The sequence below is a fragment of the Triticum urartu genome, chromosome 3A, assembly GCF_056163025.1.
Source record: "Triticum urartu cultivar PI428250 chromosome 3A, HENAU_Tu73, whole genome shotgun sequence".
In the NCBI taxonomy this organism is placed as follows: domain Eukaryota; kingdom Viridiplantae; phylum Streptophyta; class Magnoliopsida; order Poales; family Poaceae; genus Triticum; species Triticum urartu.
In genome coordinates this window covers 633,103,807-633,121,045 of record NC_141875.1, presented here as the reverse complement: position 1 = coordinate 633,121,045, position 17,239 = coordinate 633,103,807, and the positions used below count along the sequence as shown (strand labels likewise).

Sequence of the window (17,239 nt, the reverse complement as noted above, 5' to 3'; positions counted from 1 at the left end):
CACTTTTCTCGTTCTTGGTGAAGGAGATGTCGAAGCGGCGGTAGCACTCGACGGCGGTGTGGTTTGGCTTCTTGCAAATCTGGCAAACAACCTCAGGGAGATCGTTGCCTCCTCCATTGTCGTTGCCACGGCCTCCATTGCCGCGGCCACCGCCTCCATTGCCACGGCCTCCATTGCCATGGCCTCCTCCGTTTCCACGGCCTCCACGGCCGCCTCCGCGACCGAAACCACCACGGCCACGAGACACGGCGTTGGCCGAGGATTGAGAGGACTGATTTCCCCCTTCAAACATGGCAAGACGCTTTTCAAAACCAATCAGCTGAGAATAAAGTTCAGCTACCTTGATGGGCTCAGTCCTCGCAGCATAGATGGACGAGACGAAGGAGATGTAGTCGAAGTCGAGTCCGGCGAGGATGTAGGAGACCATGTCGTCATCGTCGAGCGGCTTCCCTGCTGAAGCCATCTCGTCGCCTAGCGCTTTCATGCGCCCGATGTACTCGGCGATGGTCGTGGTGCCCTTTTTGGTGGTGGAGAGGGCGATCCGCGTGTTGACGATGTTGGCCTGCCTTTGGGAGAGAAACATCTCTCTGATCACGGTCCATGCCGCGGCGGCCTTGGTGCAGTGGGCGACTTGGATCATCACAGGAGCAGAGATTGAATTGAAGATGAAGCTAAGCACCTGGGAGTCTTGCGCCAACGCGGTGAGATGTTCCGGATTCGGCACATCTGTGGGCTTGCCATCCTTGTCGACAAGCTTGGGCTCCGGGAACGGGTGATCGGGGTTGAGGTGGTCGATCAGTCGGGCTCCGCGGATGGTAGCTAAGGCCTGTGCGCGCCACACTAGGTAGTTGCCGCGGTGGAGCTTTTCAGCGATGGGAATGAGGGCATATGGAGCGGCGGCGGCGGCGGAGCTAGAGCTGGCCATGGCTACTAGGTTTGATGCGAGCTGCTAGGTTTGGATGCGGTAGAGGAACTAGGCTCTGATACCATGAAAGATTGCGTGGAAGCGTATGCCCTTGAGCAGGGACGCGTACGTGTTATATAGGCAATGCAGATTACATCATGCGGCAGTTAGGTTATGGATTGATCCTCAAGAAAACTATACAAGAGATAAGGATAAATCCTAACAACCTAACCACCTAGATTACAACGCACGCAATCTACCTACCTCTCTACGGTATACGGTTTACAATACCGTATACCTTGTACATGACTCTTTCTAACACTGCCCCCTGGAAACAAACCCAACAAACTTTTGCTTTCATCTCATAAACAAACCAGCATCTTCAAGGCAGACTCTTAACCACTCGCATCCGTCCGGACCGTGCGGTTTGGATGTGTTTTGCCGTCCAACGCTGTCATTTTGACTGTCGGTATCTGCCTGGTTGATTTTGTTTCTTGATGACTTTGTACGTACGTAAATTTGCCAGCCACAAGCTGGTGCGGAACCAAAGGGGGAGCTATGAGACAGAGTACTCCGAAAATCTCATGTTCTATCTGCAAGTGTGCATTGTTTGGCTTTCTTCTTCAGCTCTGTTTTTGTGCGCAGTACAGGACGCTTGTACTTCCATCCCATAATTTCATAATCTTAGAAGATGCTTTAAGATGAAAATTCAGCTTGTTTGCCCAGGCTCATCTACACCCGGAAAATAAATAAATAAAAAAACTAACTTTTTTTGGGTGCAGAATCCTCAAAGGCATGATGTTCATGCAAAAATTCGGGTGTTTGGGCATTGGAGGAGCTGCAAAATTTCGGAGTGTTTGAACATTCGAGGAGCTCCTGACAAAAAAGTCAAAATCAGATGTGAGCAGTGTTATTTTCAAAAGTTTCTCAGACACCTGAATTTTATCTTTTTCATCACGAGCTCCTCGAATGCCCAAACTTCATCAAATTTTGCACGGACAATACACACATAAGCATCTTGCATCACAGAATAATTTACATTTTTTTGCTATTCCAAACGTTTTTACTGTTCACATCCGGCCTCATCTGAGCCCGGGTGCAGAATAGCCGCATCCATACAATTACATCCATTCCATTGTGCTGGTTTTTTTTTTGAACTTTGAAATTGCAATGGTTTTTTTTTACTTTGAAATTACATAGTTAGTTTTTTTTTAGGTCAGAGTAGTTAGTTGTTAGGCTCAGAGGAAGCAGAATGGGAAGGCCCAATCCCTGGTGGGCAAAGGAGAGCACTGACATGTGGGCCCACCTGCCAGTGCCAGCCAACTTACGAACGTACCAAAGGCGGCAAGTTAGCGGGTTCTGGGCCTCGGTCCGGCCACTAAACTGAAGTGAGAGCCCGAATCCACAAACCCATTTCTCTTCCTTCCTGAGGAAGGAGCCACTCTTCCCATTCGAGGAATATAAAACCGACCCAACCAACTCCCAACGAAGCGGCGCGCTCCCGAGGAAGCGGAGGAGGGCCCGGCCGCAATTTCACAAAGTTCCGGGGAGGATGCCGATAGAGATGCCGCGGGGGCTCCCCTTCGCCGTGGACACGTGGGGCCCCTCCTCCCGCCGCCGGCGCCACCGCTTCCTCACCCACGCGCACCGGGACCACCTCGTCGGCGCCGCCGGGGCCGGCCCCGGAGGAGGAGGGGGCGCCCTCTACGCCACCCGCCTCACCTTGTCCCTCGCCCTCCGCCACTTCCCCCAGGTACCTTAGCCTGTGATACCCTCTCCCAGAGAGCCGCGGTGAATTTCCGGTGAATTGAGATTTCTCGCGCGGTGCGGTCGTGTTGCAGCTGGACCAGGGGGAGTTTGTGGAGGTCGAGGTGGGGAGGACGTTCAAGGTGGACGACCCCGCCGGCGCCTTCTCCGTCACCGCGTACGATGCCAACCACTGCCCTGGTAACGCTCCTTGCTTGCTCTGCTTATCTTGTTACAGCAGTTTTTATGATTGAACTTGCTAGTGCATAGATCAATCCTACTACTCCAAATGAGCCGTACCTAAGATTGAGCTTGGTAGTGCATAAATCAATCCTGCTTTCATTTCTGAAACTGATAAACAGTCAGGTGTCAATTTCTGAAATGCGTACCTAAGATTGAAGTTGCTAGTGCATATTATCAATCCTGCTTTCATTTCTGAAACTGATGAACAGACAGCTCCCAAGTTCTGAAATGCATCGTACCTAAGATTGGACTTGCTAGTGCATAAATCAATCATGCTTTCATCTCTGAAACTGATGATCAGTCAGCTCCCAAGATCTGAAATGCATCGAACCTATGATTGAACTTGCTAGTTGCTAGTGCATAAATCAATCCTGCTTTCATTTCTGAAACTGATAAACAGTCAGCTCCCAAGTTCTGAAATGCAAAATGAAACACCACATCATCAAGCTAGCCCATCCCGGTGTAGCATCGCCCCTGGCAGCTACTGGGAGATCTAAGCAGGCTTTCAACGTTTTTAGATGCACAACAGTAGCATAATAGCTGGGCCAAAAGAGCACCACAAAAACGAGATGCAGATGCAAAGCGTTTGCCTCAGAGTGTCTCCACGGACCACGGCCGACAATTCCCAGCTGCCTGACGCTCACCAGAAACACTCAGTTACGGCATTCCTCGGCAGCCATCAGCGCTGACCCCCGCCTCCGATTGAAGAACTGAGATGCCATTTGCAGAAATAAGCTTGCCCCTCGGCGCTGCATTGAGCGCACACCTGCTTTATGCCTTTATGTAATCCAGAGTAAAAGTTCAACCAATGAGCCGTTTTCGCTACAAGACTAGTTGGGTCATAAGGAAACACATTACGAAAGCAAGCTGCATTACGATATGTCCCAATCAACGAAATGAGAGCAGCTACCCTACAGCTAAGCGCCCCCTGTGAGACCCTTGCAAATTTAGCATCCAACCATATAAATTTGCTACTAAACTTTATCTCAATGTCAATATCCAAAGCACATTTTGGTGCACCCCAGGCATGTCTAACGATGGAACAATGCACACAAAAATGATATTATCTCCAACATTACAATTTACCAGCTGATATTTCCGTCCCCCCTTCCTGTCTTGCCACAACAGTTTCTATCTTGAAAAAAATTTAGATAATTCAAATGTAGACATGATCTAAGCAGTTATAATTTCCCCTTCATTGGAGAGAAACTTCCTCTGCGATGTGCCCAGTTTACCCTCTACCTTTTATTTATTTCTCTTCCAGTTACCATGTGTTGTCTTTTCTTGAGTAGGGGACCCCCTATATTTCATAGTCAGAACTGCCTCCACACAAGTAAAAATTCCATATACTGTTCCCTGTCCTGATTAGATTCTCCCAGACAACATATTTCACTCTTGTGAACATTTTTAAACCAGATAATTCAACCTCGAACAGAAACACTGTGTCATCAGTACATGGAAGCATGGCTAGAACTCATGTTACCAGATTTGGCACAACACCTCTAATCAAGTTTCCTTAACCCAAGCTCGAGCATATGTTTTGCTATATTAGTGATATCATAAAATGCGCCCTGGAAATTGGGAATTTGGCCTTTGGCACTAACTGTTGCCGTTCCCTCTGATTTCAGGGGCAGTTATGTTCTTGTTTGAGGGTGAATTCGGTAGCATACTGCACACGGGTGACTGCCGACTGACACCAGATTGTGCTCAGAACTTGCCACTGAAATACATAGCAAAGAAAGGGAAAGACAATGTTTGTCGTTTAGACTTCGTGTTCCTGGACTGCACATTTTCCAAATGCTTCCTCAAACTACCAAGCAAGGAGTTGGCAATCCAGCAGGTTATCCTCTGCTCTGAGATTTTAAATGTGCTTGTCATTGCCTGGGGGGCTGTAGTTATGACAACGGGGAAGTCACCACTTTGAAATGATTCAGTAAATGCAGGTTATAGCTTGTATATGGAAGCATCCGGATGCACCTTTTGTATATCTTGCTTGTGACCTTCTTGGTCACGAAGAGATCCTAGTTGAGGTGTCCAGGACGTTTGGATCGAAAATTTATGTTGACACGAGAAGGAATTCAGATTGTTTTAAAGCGCTGTCACTCACAGCCCCCGAGATCATCACTGATGATCCATCTTGTCGCTTTCAGGTGTGTTACTCGATGACATTCATTCTGTTTTAATTCACATACTGCTAACCTGTCTAAAGCTGTTATTGAAAACAATAATGCGAATTCTGTAACCAATTTTGAGTAGTAAAATGATTAATTCGTGTCACTGTTCTTATGTGTAGTCAGAGTACTTCTTTTCTTTCTTTTTTTACTTTGTTAGTTCTAACTCTGTTAACTCAACAGATAGTTGGATTCAACCAATTCGTCTGATGTATATTGCATGTAAAGTAGGTACTTTTTTCTTTCTACTATCTTGGCTTTAACCATTTTTATTTCCACAGATAGTTGGATTCCACCATTTGTATGATAATGCAAGTAAAAAGCTTGAAGGGGCAAGGGCTAGTCTTCAGCCGGAGCCTTTATTCATCCGCCCCTCAACGCAGTGGTATGCCTGTGGTCGAAACCAGAAACCCAGCCTAACAGAAGCTCAGCAGGATGATTTTGGGATCTGGCATGTCTGTTTCTCCATTCACTCTTCTCGGGACGAGTTGGAGCAGGCGATGCAACTTCTTCAACCTCAATGGGTCATCTCAACAACTCCCCCATGCTTTGCCATGGAGCTGAGCTATGTGAAGAAACATTGTTTCAAGACTCGCTTGACAACTAATGATCCATTGTGGAAGATATTCAGGGATCCTCTTCAAAAGTCAGTAACCTCGCCCTCATCGGTGCTTGCTTCTTGCACGCAGCCAGATGAAGTTCTCTCAACTTTTGTTGATGATGATCATCCAACTTCTGCCAGTGAAGAATGCACAGATTTTGATGTCAGCACACTTGAACTGCAATTTGTGCCATCCCCTCCAGTTGAAGAACCAGATATTACATTGTTTGGAAGAGCAAGATTTGGTTCTCAAGCGATTGACATAATGAAAGAAGAGTTGTGCCACCAGTACATTGCTGCAGCTGAACAAACCAGATTTTGTGCACCGGAAGATTTGCTTCATGATAGCAGCCAAAATGTTGAAACATATTCTGGTATGGATTTGATCACAAAGCAAGCCCCAGCTTCCCAACAAGATTGTGGGGAAGCTGGAGATGTGGCCCCCTCCTGTCAGTGTGCCGAAGCTGGAGATGTGGCCCCTTCCTCTCAGTGTAAAGCACCACCCCCAACCATACCAGAAGCATTTGCAGTTCAACCTTTGCCTACTGTTGAACACAATATATCAGTAGTGTCTGATCAACCAGAAAAGTCTGACATTATAATAGAGCCAATATCTATAAGCACTACGGAAAGTTCAAGCCTTCGCATGGTCAGAAATGCAGAAGTAACAGAATGTCAGACGGACCACCTGTGTGTCATTGGATCATCGAAATCTTTGCATGCAAGTCTGAAGAGGCTGTACAGATCGAGGAATGTCCCTGTCCCGCATCCTCTCCCGTCTCTTGTTGGACTTTTGGAATCCACTAAACGGGTCAAAAGGCGACCTGGCTCTGATTATAGCTTGTTGAATTCACGGCACAGCCTACCTTGAAGATAAGATCGAGCTTATACCTTGCCTTCAATATGAGATATATTTTATAGCACATACGACAAATATAGACAAATATGGACCGTGAAGTATTCAGATTCTTGAGATTATAGTGTTGCCAACTAAATTACTTCAACGAATATATCTGGAGAGCATATGTGTGTTTGTATTTGATATATGGGTTTTGAAATGTTATGTTGTACATCAAGCTGTTGTAATTTCGCAAGATTACTCTGTGAGATAAATAAAGGTTTTTCTTCTACCATTTTTTTGGTAGAAACCTGTGGCCAAACTGCTGCCAACTACTCTATTGGTTATAAGAAAAATCTGGGTGGACTTTTGCAAGTATTTACATGATTGTATCGATAGACAGAAATCTGTGGCCAAACTGTGTATATATTACTGCATGTTCTAGTTCCCAAACAGACACATCATTGTACTTAGGAGTATGTTCTAGCAACATAAATAGATTTATACATGGAGCAGAGTCGACATGTCATGATTCTATCCCAGAATACAACAACACAACCAGTTGCTGCAGCAGCACAACATGGTTCACCCGGGCGATCTGCCAAACTCAATTATTCTGACAAGCAGACTCCTAAAATTAGATAAGATCAGCCAAGAACTCCTCCGTGGTCCACACCCTTTTTACAACCTCTGCACCAGAAGCTCCTAAAATACAGCAGTGCTAATGCAACCCAAGTCAGCGAGCTCGATCTATTGCCATGCGGAGGCGACGATGAGCGTTTTCTCTCCCCAGCCGAAGTGAAGTCCCCCATGGTCCTCCTCGAACTTGTACCTGTCGCAGTACGACCTCAGCAGCGATCTTATTCCTCCGATGACGTTGCTGCTAAATGGGCACGGTGCGAATCCAGCCATCGTCATTCTCGCCCTCCATTTTCCGGCAACTTCGTACCTGGAGCATAAACAACTACACTGTCAGCTACATGGAGTTTGCAGTATGCATAGTTTGGAAAAACGGGAATAATTTGCATGGCTTATGAGTGGAGAGAAGCACTGGGAATTACCTCTCCACGCGATCAGGGCCTTCGCAAGCCAAGATGTTCACAATTTCCCGTGCAAGGCATTGCCTTTCCACATTCATTCTATCTGGACTTTCCCTTGGAAGTGTTGCGTCCAGTGAATCGAAAAGAGCAGAGTAGTAGTCATAGACCTCACGGAACCTGTGAAAGTCAGATGTTTCAGGTATTTTTAGGGGCTCAGCAGTGGGAAGAGAAGCACAAGAGTCGATACACAGAATCTACGAAGAAATAGTTACTATCTACAAAGGATTCGGAAAAACTATCCAATCCACAAAAAACCGTAATTACTGCCGCAATAGAATTGGATAATGAGATAACCAACCTTGTCTGAAATGGAGCAGTATTAGTATTAGCATCCTGCTCAACCAGGGTCACAAGCTTTGGTTGAAGGCCCTTCACCATACGAAGGAGCTGGTCCCGTTCGTTCATGATCGAAACACTTTCATCAGGAAGGTGGTGCAGCTGGAATGCAAAATTCACAACTAGTGCTTCCCCGGGACGGCAATCTAGCATTGCAGGTGTGACATCCCCGATGTCAGCACCCACTGCCCTGAACTCAAAAGATATTCCGCAGTCCTCCGCAAGCTTCTCCAGGCGTTGCCCAATGACCTTCAGACCTCCAACAGTCCTCTGTACTGTCTCGTGATCATCCACACCAGTTATTCTCAAATGGCGTGTTTTGTTGGCATCATCTTTCATAAACTGCATCAGTGTAATATACTGGCTGCCTTGGTTGATGTCAAAGTCTATAATATGCATCCTTTCTTCGCCTTTGCAGGCTTCAAGTATGGCATAATTAGCAGCCATGAAACCAAATCGATAGCATGGACAGATCTCAAAGAGGATTTGCATTGCTGACAGCTGATACAGAGTTGGAGGGTCCTTGCATGTCAATGCCTTGTAGATGCCTGTCCCTGAAGCTACTATCCTTGCAGCAAGGCCCTCCACTAGATAAGCTGCAATCCTGTGAGAAGGGTCCCCTTGGATTGAGACCATCTGCCGGAGGTCCGTTATGATTGCCTGTGCTTCATCTACATTATATTCAGCTAATGCCGTAGCACAGTCAAAGAGCAACTGCTTTGGGGTCCGTGCTTCTCCGCTGTTGCTGCCTGCACAACTAATGCTTGATTCTGATTCTTTCGGAGAATTTGCAAGCAAGACATCCTTCATGGGATCGGCCCATTCATCACTGATGCAACCCGCCTGGGAAACTTCGAACAAGATGTCATCTCCATCATCAAGTAAAGCATGCTCCAGCTCTTGAAGCTTCAGCCTGATCTCATCATCGAACTCTACTTCAAGTCCAGAACTCTGATTATCTGATATAGACTGGGAGTTCTGTTGAGAGATATTGGAGCACACCGGTGAGTCTTTTGCTGCATCAGAGCAGGGTGTTAGTGAAGCTTGCTGGTTGTAAAAGGAGCTCTGGAATGCAGCAGATGGTGCTTCAGGGAAACCCATATGTCCATAGTCCTCGGAATTGAATGGTTCAGGGCCATAACGGAACAACTGCGTGTCAGAGCCAAATCTTCTTGCAGCAAAGTTTGAGTTGGGTGCGCCAAATTTATGTACATAAATATTATCCGCGTATGTCGTTGATGGGTCTACTCGCCCGACAAAAGACATAGCTCCTCTCAAGCACCTCCGGGCCTGCCAAGCTAAATATCCTGAGGCCTTCTTTCTTCAGAACCTCAGATTAAATCCAAAACCAATGCAATTTTCTTTGATGCCTACAATAAGACAAGGAAGGATCAGCAGCCTCTCTAAATAACAATGAGCTGAAATACATAGCGCTACTTGTTAATAGGAATACAGGATGCCATTTGATGATGTTGCTGTTGTTTTTTCAGTCTAGTAGATTCCCTGTTCATATACCTAACTTGTACTACAAACTAAGGTCATAGTCTCGTACCTAACAAGTAATCCAATCAGACTCACTAGTTAACTGATGGAGCTGGAATTCTGTACAGCATGTTGCAAATTATTTTTTATAGAACATTTAGCAGCTAGCAAGTGGAGTAGCTCGCTGGACATGGTAGGCCACTAAATGCCAGAAAAATACTGCCTAACTTGCAACGAAGACTTGACCACCGATTGCCAGGTCTTAAAGAATACTAGGCGAGAATAATCACATCTACAAGTAGCTGATTTATAAATTTAGTATAATGTTAAGACTTAATACACAAGAAACGCGGAGACAAAATATCAGCCAAGGACGGCTCATTCGCACCACAAACGTTTTTTTGGTGTGAAAAATCCTAAATAACATGCTATGCTCGAGAAAGAAGAAGATAAATCTGCAAGTACTGAAGCCTGAACCAGGAAACTGCTCAAATCTATTGAGAATTTGAGATGCACAAAAACCCACAAATATTGGAAGTATTCATTCTTATCAGAGGACATGAGATGCCAATTGGCAAAAAAAATCATGAATTATGCATCAAAGATCAAATAAGGTGTTCCCCTTCCCCTCTGAACATCACCATGGCAGCATGGCACCCGAGGGCCCAAGCAGGCCGGCTCTGCACGCAACCCGAAGAACCATGGCTTGACCCTACACGACGAGACCTCCCAAATAGCGCAGGCATGAACATACCAATCAAGAACTCCGACCAGACGAAACGGCCCCAAGAATATCCCCCGAAAGGGACAAGGACGCGCGCGAGCAAGAAATCGGAAGAGCGGCAGCAAACAGCAACGGCCTTGCTTGCAGACAGGGAGGCGGCTAGAAGTACTCACGGGGTGATTAGCCGGCCGGGCGGCGCGAGCAGGGAAGCGGAGACCGGACGGAGAGGGCGGGAGGCGGGACGGGAATGGAAGGAGATGGAGCGGGAGGGGGAGCGGGGGAGGAGGAAGAGGATGGGAAGAAGGAAAGGAATGGGTTGGGGTTGGGGGTTGGGTGGGTGGGTTGGTTGGTTCGAGGATAGGGAGTGGGGGCGCCAAAGTCCGAGATGTCATACGGTGGGACGCGGTCTGTGCGACGACCGGCGGCTCCCCCCGGGATCCTCTGCGCCGCCCACGGAGAACAGGCGGCGTCGTGTTTTCGGTCGCACGGGCTTTGGACGCGCGACTTTGGCGAGGCAGCTCTCCACGCCTCCGTCCATCGCGGTTATACCTGTGAGATAGGAGGTCAACGTGCGTGCCACTGCAAATGTTTTCAAGCGTCTGATTTCGTGTGCGTTGATTAGCATGGATGCATTCCACGGAAAGTTTGTCACCGCGGATCGTGAAGTCAACACTCACGCCTTGCTATCGACGGGTACATCAATCACCTACCACCAGTCGACGTGTAGGAAACGTCAAACCTAGGGTTTTGATATCGGCTATGCCGGGATAGGATCGACGACTATCGGGAGCGGGGCCCATGCCGCCGAGCGAAACAACAATGGGCAGATTTCATAAGAGGGCCCGCATTCGTAGCACGGGAGCAGGGGTTGCGGATTCAATGGTGCCGAAGGGTCCTGGAACGGAGCCTAATTGGGTCTCGCTTCATCAGATGTTTGGATGGTACGCATTTCTCAGTTCAGATGGTTTGTCCGTAAGGTTGTTTCTAGATGGATATGTAAATATACATGTTAGTGTCAACATCCTCATACATATTTTGATTTTGCGGAAGCCAAGTATATATAGGTTGTACCTCGCGGGCTATACTGCTCTTAGATCCAGATTAGGCTCATGCTTTGAGATTTCTATATATTTTTGTCATGTTTGTCTATCATATCTCATTTTCTTACCTTAATAAAATTAACTTTACCATGCCAACATGTCTAAAACAAGATCAGTATGGTTTGTATTCAACTATTACTTGTTCATCAACTCATTTTCATGTCTAACGTGCATGTAAATGGATGAGTAATGCAATACATTGGAGTAATGAGCAAAAACCATCAAAATTGCAGTTGGGGTCGCAAAAAAAGGCCATTTTGGTACTTTCCACTAAAAACTATCGGTATTGTGCCTAAATTTTGCAAAAACACTAGTGTGGTGTAGCCCACCAGAGGTAAACAATCCGCACTGTTTTCTTGAATATTAGTTTATAATATATTGTTGTTGAGATTCTAGAGTGGTAGGTTTAGCACTAAATAGTCAAAGTCATTGTGGAAAATGAGAAAAAAAAATACGTATGATTCATCATTTATTTCTTAATCAATGGAATGTGACACTATGACCCATTTGGCTATTTTGAACAAGTCATGTATTGGAAGGAAAGTTCCAAGGGAATACCCAATGTACTTAATTTGAGGTTGCTCCACGCCTCCGTCGCGGTTATACGTGTGTGTGTGGTAGGAGGTCAACGTGCGTGCCACTGCAAATGTTTCGAGCGTATGATTTCGTGCACATTGATTAGCATGGGTGCATCTCAAGGAAAGGTTGTCACGGCGGATCATAAAGTCAACACTCACGCCTTGCTATCGACGAGAACATCACCTAATCCGCCCAGATGAAATGTACACGTCAAACATAGGGTTTTGATATCTGTTAGGCCGGGATAGGATCGACGACTATCAGGAGCGGGGCCCATGTTGCCGAGCGAAACAGAATTGGCAGATTTCATAAGAGGGGTCGGCCGCATTCGTAGCACAGGAGCAAGGGTTGTGGATTTCGTGGTGCCGAAAGAGTCCCAGAATGAAGCCTAATTGGGTCTGGCTTTATCAGGTGTTTGGATGATACACATTTCTCGGTTTAGACGGTTTATCCGTAAGGCTGTTTTAACTGTTAGATGGATTTATAAATATACATGTTATGTTAGTGTCAACATCCTCGTATTTGATTTTGCGGAAGCGAAATATATATAGGTTGTACCTCGCGGGCTATACTCCTCTTCGATCCAGATTAGGCTCGTGCTTTGAGATTCCTATATATTTTTAACATGTTTGTCTATCATATTCTCATTTTTCTACCTTAATAAAATTAACTCTACTGTGCCAACATGTCTAAAACAAGATCAACATGGTTTGCATTCAACTATTACTTATACATTAACTCATTTTTCGTGTCTAACGTGCATGTAAATGGATGAGTAATGTAAATCAACCATTTACATTGGAGTAAATAGCAAAAACCATCGAAATTGCAGTTTGGCTTGCAAAAAATCACCATTTTGGTACTTTCCACTAAAATCTATCGGTATTGCGCCTAGTTTTTGCAAAAACACTAGTGTGGACAAGCCCACCAGAGGTAAACAATCCACACTGTTTTCTTGAATATTAGTTTATAATATATTGTTGTTGAGATTCTGGAGTGGTAGGTTTAGCACTAAATAGTCAAAGTCATTGTGGAAAATGACAAAAAAAAATGTATGATTCATCATTTATTTCTTAATCAATGGAATGTGACACTATGACCCATTTGGCTATTTTGAACAAGTCATGTACTGGAAGGAAAGTTCCAAGGAAATGCCCAGTGTACTTAATTTGATTCTTTTTAACATCAAACTACTGGAACTGGATTAATGAAGAAACACCCATGTCTGAAATTTTTGTAGGTCAACTTAAAGTTACCATAGAGTTCATACATGTTTGTATTCAGTGGCGTAGCTAGGGGGTGGCCAGGGTGGTCCATGAACCACCCTGGAAATCCCCCATAGCTTTTGTGTATAGTATAGTAAAAAATTCTTTTAAAATAAACATAATTTGTGTATATATTTTTATTACCGAACCACCCTGGCAAATTGGGCTGGCTACGCCACTATTTGTATTCCTTTTATAGTATTCCTACTGACGCTTGGACCCGGTCAGGTCTAGCCACCACAGAACGTTGAATGTAGGTGCATGGTTACAAAGGATCCTATCCACTTCGTGGGGAGTTTCCCGATCGGAGCATATCCCACCAAACCAAACCCCAAAGGCCAAAAGCTAAGCTAATCATCATTTCACAGCTCTAGGATTGAAATGATGGAACGGGTAACGGGATTGCTTGGTCTTTTATGCAACCAAAGATAACCTAGTTTCTAGAAGCCGAATTAGTCAAGCATACGAATAAGCTTCTTCTTGAATTGAAGACTTAAAAACTAATCATAGTAGTATAGTATAACTATTTGAAAAGGTGAAAGATGTAAATAATAATCAAGTACAAGAAAAATATATTCCCACTTTTGTAACTATAAAATTCACCATGTCTTCTGGTCGACCTTTTGTTTTAGCAAAATAACATTCCTCACAAATTTCATACGTAATGGTGCACACACAAAATGTAAGCTCTCAAAATTTCCATTGGAATAAAATAAAATAATTGTTGCAAGGGTGTGGCCAAAATGAGATTGTGAAGCTTACGGGGGCCATATCGCTATCGCCATGTCTGTTTGAGAAGCACATCTTAGCGACCTTGGAATTATAATTACAGTCCCTCTGTCCCAAAATAATTTAAACTAAAACCACGTCATTTATTTTGAGAACGAGGGAGTATAATACAATTCTTTATATAGAGATATATACTATGCCGAGCTTTCTTTTGAGAGGTTTTAAGGTTTGCCTATATTAGTCATTAATTTGGTACAGTTCTAAGGCTTATTCTTACTATTACCCGCCAATGTGTCAGAGATTATCCATAATCATATATTGCTTGTCGGACATTGGCCTTCGACCACATCAGGGAGTAATACTGTTACTAAGAACACAATAGCAAATACGACTTTGTAATACTAATTAGTCTTATTTCACGCCGACTAATTGAAGTTGAAACCTTCGCCACCAACCATTTAGTTTGAACTTCAAATTGCTAGAAAATACATATATTTTGAACTAGGTATCCATTCAAAAATGCGTGGTGAAGTTGCGTACAGGGACGGAGCTAGGGATTTTGTTAGGGGGGAGGGGGGATGTAACATGTTGGAGGGGCCATACATAAAAATTTAGAAAGTTTTTTTTTTTGAAAAGGGGGACTCCTCGGCCTCTGCATCAGAACGATGCATACGGCCACATTTATAAATAAAATAGGTTCAACAAGGTCTTAAAGTCGTGAAACAAAATAAAGGCTAGCTCACAGAGAGCCTCAACGCCAAAAATAAAAAGGCCATAAAGCCACAATCGGCTGGCATAATAAAGATAGGAAAACTAATCGCCTATCTTATTACATGACCGTCATCCAAACCGGTTGAAGATATCCCGTGCTACCATCTCCCACCGGACAGATCCAGTAACCAAACGCTCCATGGCCTCCGTCTGAGTTAGTAAGGACCACATACGGATCAGCGCTGTAGCACGGAATAAAACCTGCAAAAAATGAATAGTTGTTGTTCTGTTAAAAGCCAAATCATTTTTGCAATTCCAAATTGCCCATAACAGCGCACAAACTCCTACACGAATGTGTCTAGCTGTATCGGACTCTATCCCATCAAGCCACGTTCCAAATAACGAACCGACCGAACTTGGAGGAGTAATGTTAAAGGCAATTTGCATGGTGCGCCAAAAAATTCTCGCCAACGGGCACTCAAAGAAGAGATGCTTAATGGTCTCGTCCCGATCACAGAAACTACACCTAGTAGATCCTGTCCAATTGCGCTTAACCAAGTTGTCCTTTGTTAAAATGACTTGTTTATGTATAAACCACATAAACACTTTAATTTTCAAAGGAACTTTTACTTTCCAAACATGTTTGGAACTATGAATGACACTGGAGTTAATAACATCGATGTACATCGACTTAACCGTAAATTGTCCAGACCTAGTAAGTTCCAACACAACTGATCGGGCTGATGAGCTAGCTGAACCTCCATCAGTCTACTCACCAGATGAAACCATGCTTCACATCTATCACCAACAAGCACCCTCCGAAATTAGATATTAAGGGGAATGGACTGCATAATCGTTACAACTAGTGCATCACGTCGCTGAACAATACGATACAGGGTCGGGTACTGGAGCGCCAATGGTGTGTCATCAAGCCAAGTATCCTCCCAGAAACGGGTATCGTTGCCATCACCGACGATAAACTTTGTTCTATTAAAGAAGGTTGCCTTAACTCTCATAAGCCCCTTCCAAAACGGCGAATCAGTTGGTCTCACTGTCACCTGTGACAAAGTCTTGGAATGCAGATACTTGTTACGAAGAATCTGCGCCCAAGTAGCGTCAGTCTCAACTGATAGCTTATACAGCCACTTACTGAGCAGGCATCTGTTCTTGACCTCAAGGTTCTCAATACCCAGACCCCCTTGGTCCTTTGGTTTACAAATAATATCCCACTTGGCGAGTCGATACTTTCTCTTTAGTTCATCACTCTGCCAAAAAAATCTTGATCGGTAGAAGTCCAGCCTTTTCCTAACCCCAACTGGAACTTCAAAGAAAGATAGTAGGAACATCGGCATACTCATGAGCACCGAATTAATAAGAATCAACCGGTCTCCATAAGACATAAGTTTGCCCTTACATCAACTAAGTTTCTTCTCGAACCGATCTTCGATGCATTTTCACTCTCTGTTTGTTAACTTACGATGGTGAATGGGTATACCTAGGTAAGTAAAAGGTAGTAAATTCATTAAATCCACATACTATTTAAGAATTTTTTTACAGCATGGGAGGAGCCATGCCCAAGCTCGCCCCTGCTGGCTCCGTCTCTGGTTGCGTATAATTGAACCAAGTGTTTCACAACGAGATCATCAAAACATAACCCATTAATGTTGGATATAATTGAAGATTATTGTAGATGTGGTCCTTTCTCGTTCCTTGTGGTGATGTCTTATTCACTATGGTTATTTGTATTCAACCAATGATTTAATTGTGTGCCTCTTCTAAATACTCCGTCTGATCTAAAAGGGAGGTTTGTAACTTTTGGCTCAAGTCATAAAGTGTAAGATTTGAAAAACTTTCTAGAACAAATGATCGACAATTACAATGCCAAATTAGTGTTATTAAACACATAATTAAATATATGTTCATATTATATCTATTTAGTTTTGTATTATTGATAGTTTTTCCTATAATTTTGATCAAACTTGAGTCAAAAGTTATAGGCCTTCGTTTTGTAGTCGGACGGAGTAATGTTTCTTTTATTGCACAAATGGTCTTGGACTTGGACCCAGGTGAGCTAGTTCGACCACAAGAAACCTAGCCATCCAAGTAACGCTTAGTTCCGATGACAATGATTTTGTCCATAATGATAATTTTTATTCTGGTAATGAAATCGACGCTTGTTCCAGGTGATGTATGTTTAGTTTGAACATCAGTTTGCATAATACATTTAGTCTTGAATGTCCAAAAAGGCCTCACACAGAACTCTTGCAACATTCAAAGCCACACCATGTGGTAAGAAAAAGAATAGTCCTCCTTGAAAAAAGAAATAAATTGCAAAAAAGAAAAGAAAATAATGATTAAATCAGTCATTTACAATCTTCTTATTGCATGTAAATAAAAAATTTACATGGTTGAATTTACCTCTAGGCAGTGGACAAGGTAAATCCGTTTTTTACCTCCTAGCAAGTGAGAGGAGCAGGGTGAAAGAAAGAACTCGGCGGGTCCATTCACCCCGTCGCCCTCGCGCGGTGTGAACGGGCAGCTTATCCGGGGATTCTTCTTCTTCCGGTATGCCACACCATGCATGCAAGCTGTTGCCATCATTTCATCCTGCGTGCTCTCTAGCGAAACCTTGGGCACTACATAAATAAAATACGATGATCTATCATGCTTACCTGTGCCTCTGTCGTCGTGCGCGGCATGAGATGAGACC

The 17,239-nt window shown here is 44.3% G+C and overlaps 2 protein-coding genes and 1 pseudogene across 2 annotated transcripts; 1 reads left to right on the top strand and 2 right to left on the bottom strand.

Moving 5' to 3' along the window:
• Positions 1 to 303: 303 nt before the first annotated feature.
• Positions 304 to 445, bottom strand: LOC147980939 (small nucleolar RNA Z247; annotated as a pseudogene).
• A 1,940-nt stretch (positions 446 to 2,385) lies between these two features.
• LOC125545600 (DNA repair metallo-beta-lactamase family protein) lies at positions 2,386 to 6,798 on the top strand. The gene is made up of 5 exons (XM_048709614.2): positions 2,386 to 2,657; positions 2,746 to 2,851; positions 4,522 to 4,733; positions 4,837 to 5,043; positions 5,346 to 6,798. The coding sequence occupies exons 1-5, from the start codon at positions 2,457 to 2,459 to the stop codon at positions 6,534 to 6,536; spliced, it is 1,917 nt and encodes a 638-aa protein (XP_048565571.1). The 5' UTR covers positions 2,386 to 2,456; the 3' UTR covers positions 6,537 to 6,798.
• A 184-nt stretch (positions 6,799 to 6,982) lies between these two features.
• Positions 6,983 to 10,495, bottom strand: LOC125545601 (scarecrow-like protein 1). Its single transcript, XM_048709616.2, has 4 exons — positions 10,319 to 10,495; positions 7,902 to 9,309; positions 7,565 to 7,720; positions 6,983 to 7,452 (listed from the first exon to the last, which is right to left on the bottom strand). The coding sequence occupies exons 2-4, from the start codon at positions 9,203 to 9,205 to the stop codon at positions 7,254 to 7,256; spliced, it is 1,659 nt and encodes a 552-aa protein (XP_048565573.1). The 5' UTR covers positions 9,206 to 9,309; positions 10,319 to 10,495; the 3' UTR covers positions 6,983 to 7,253.
• Positions 10,496 to 17,239: the final 6,744 nt, after the last annotated feature.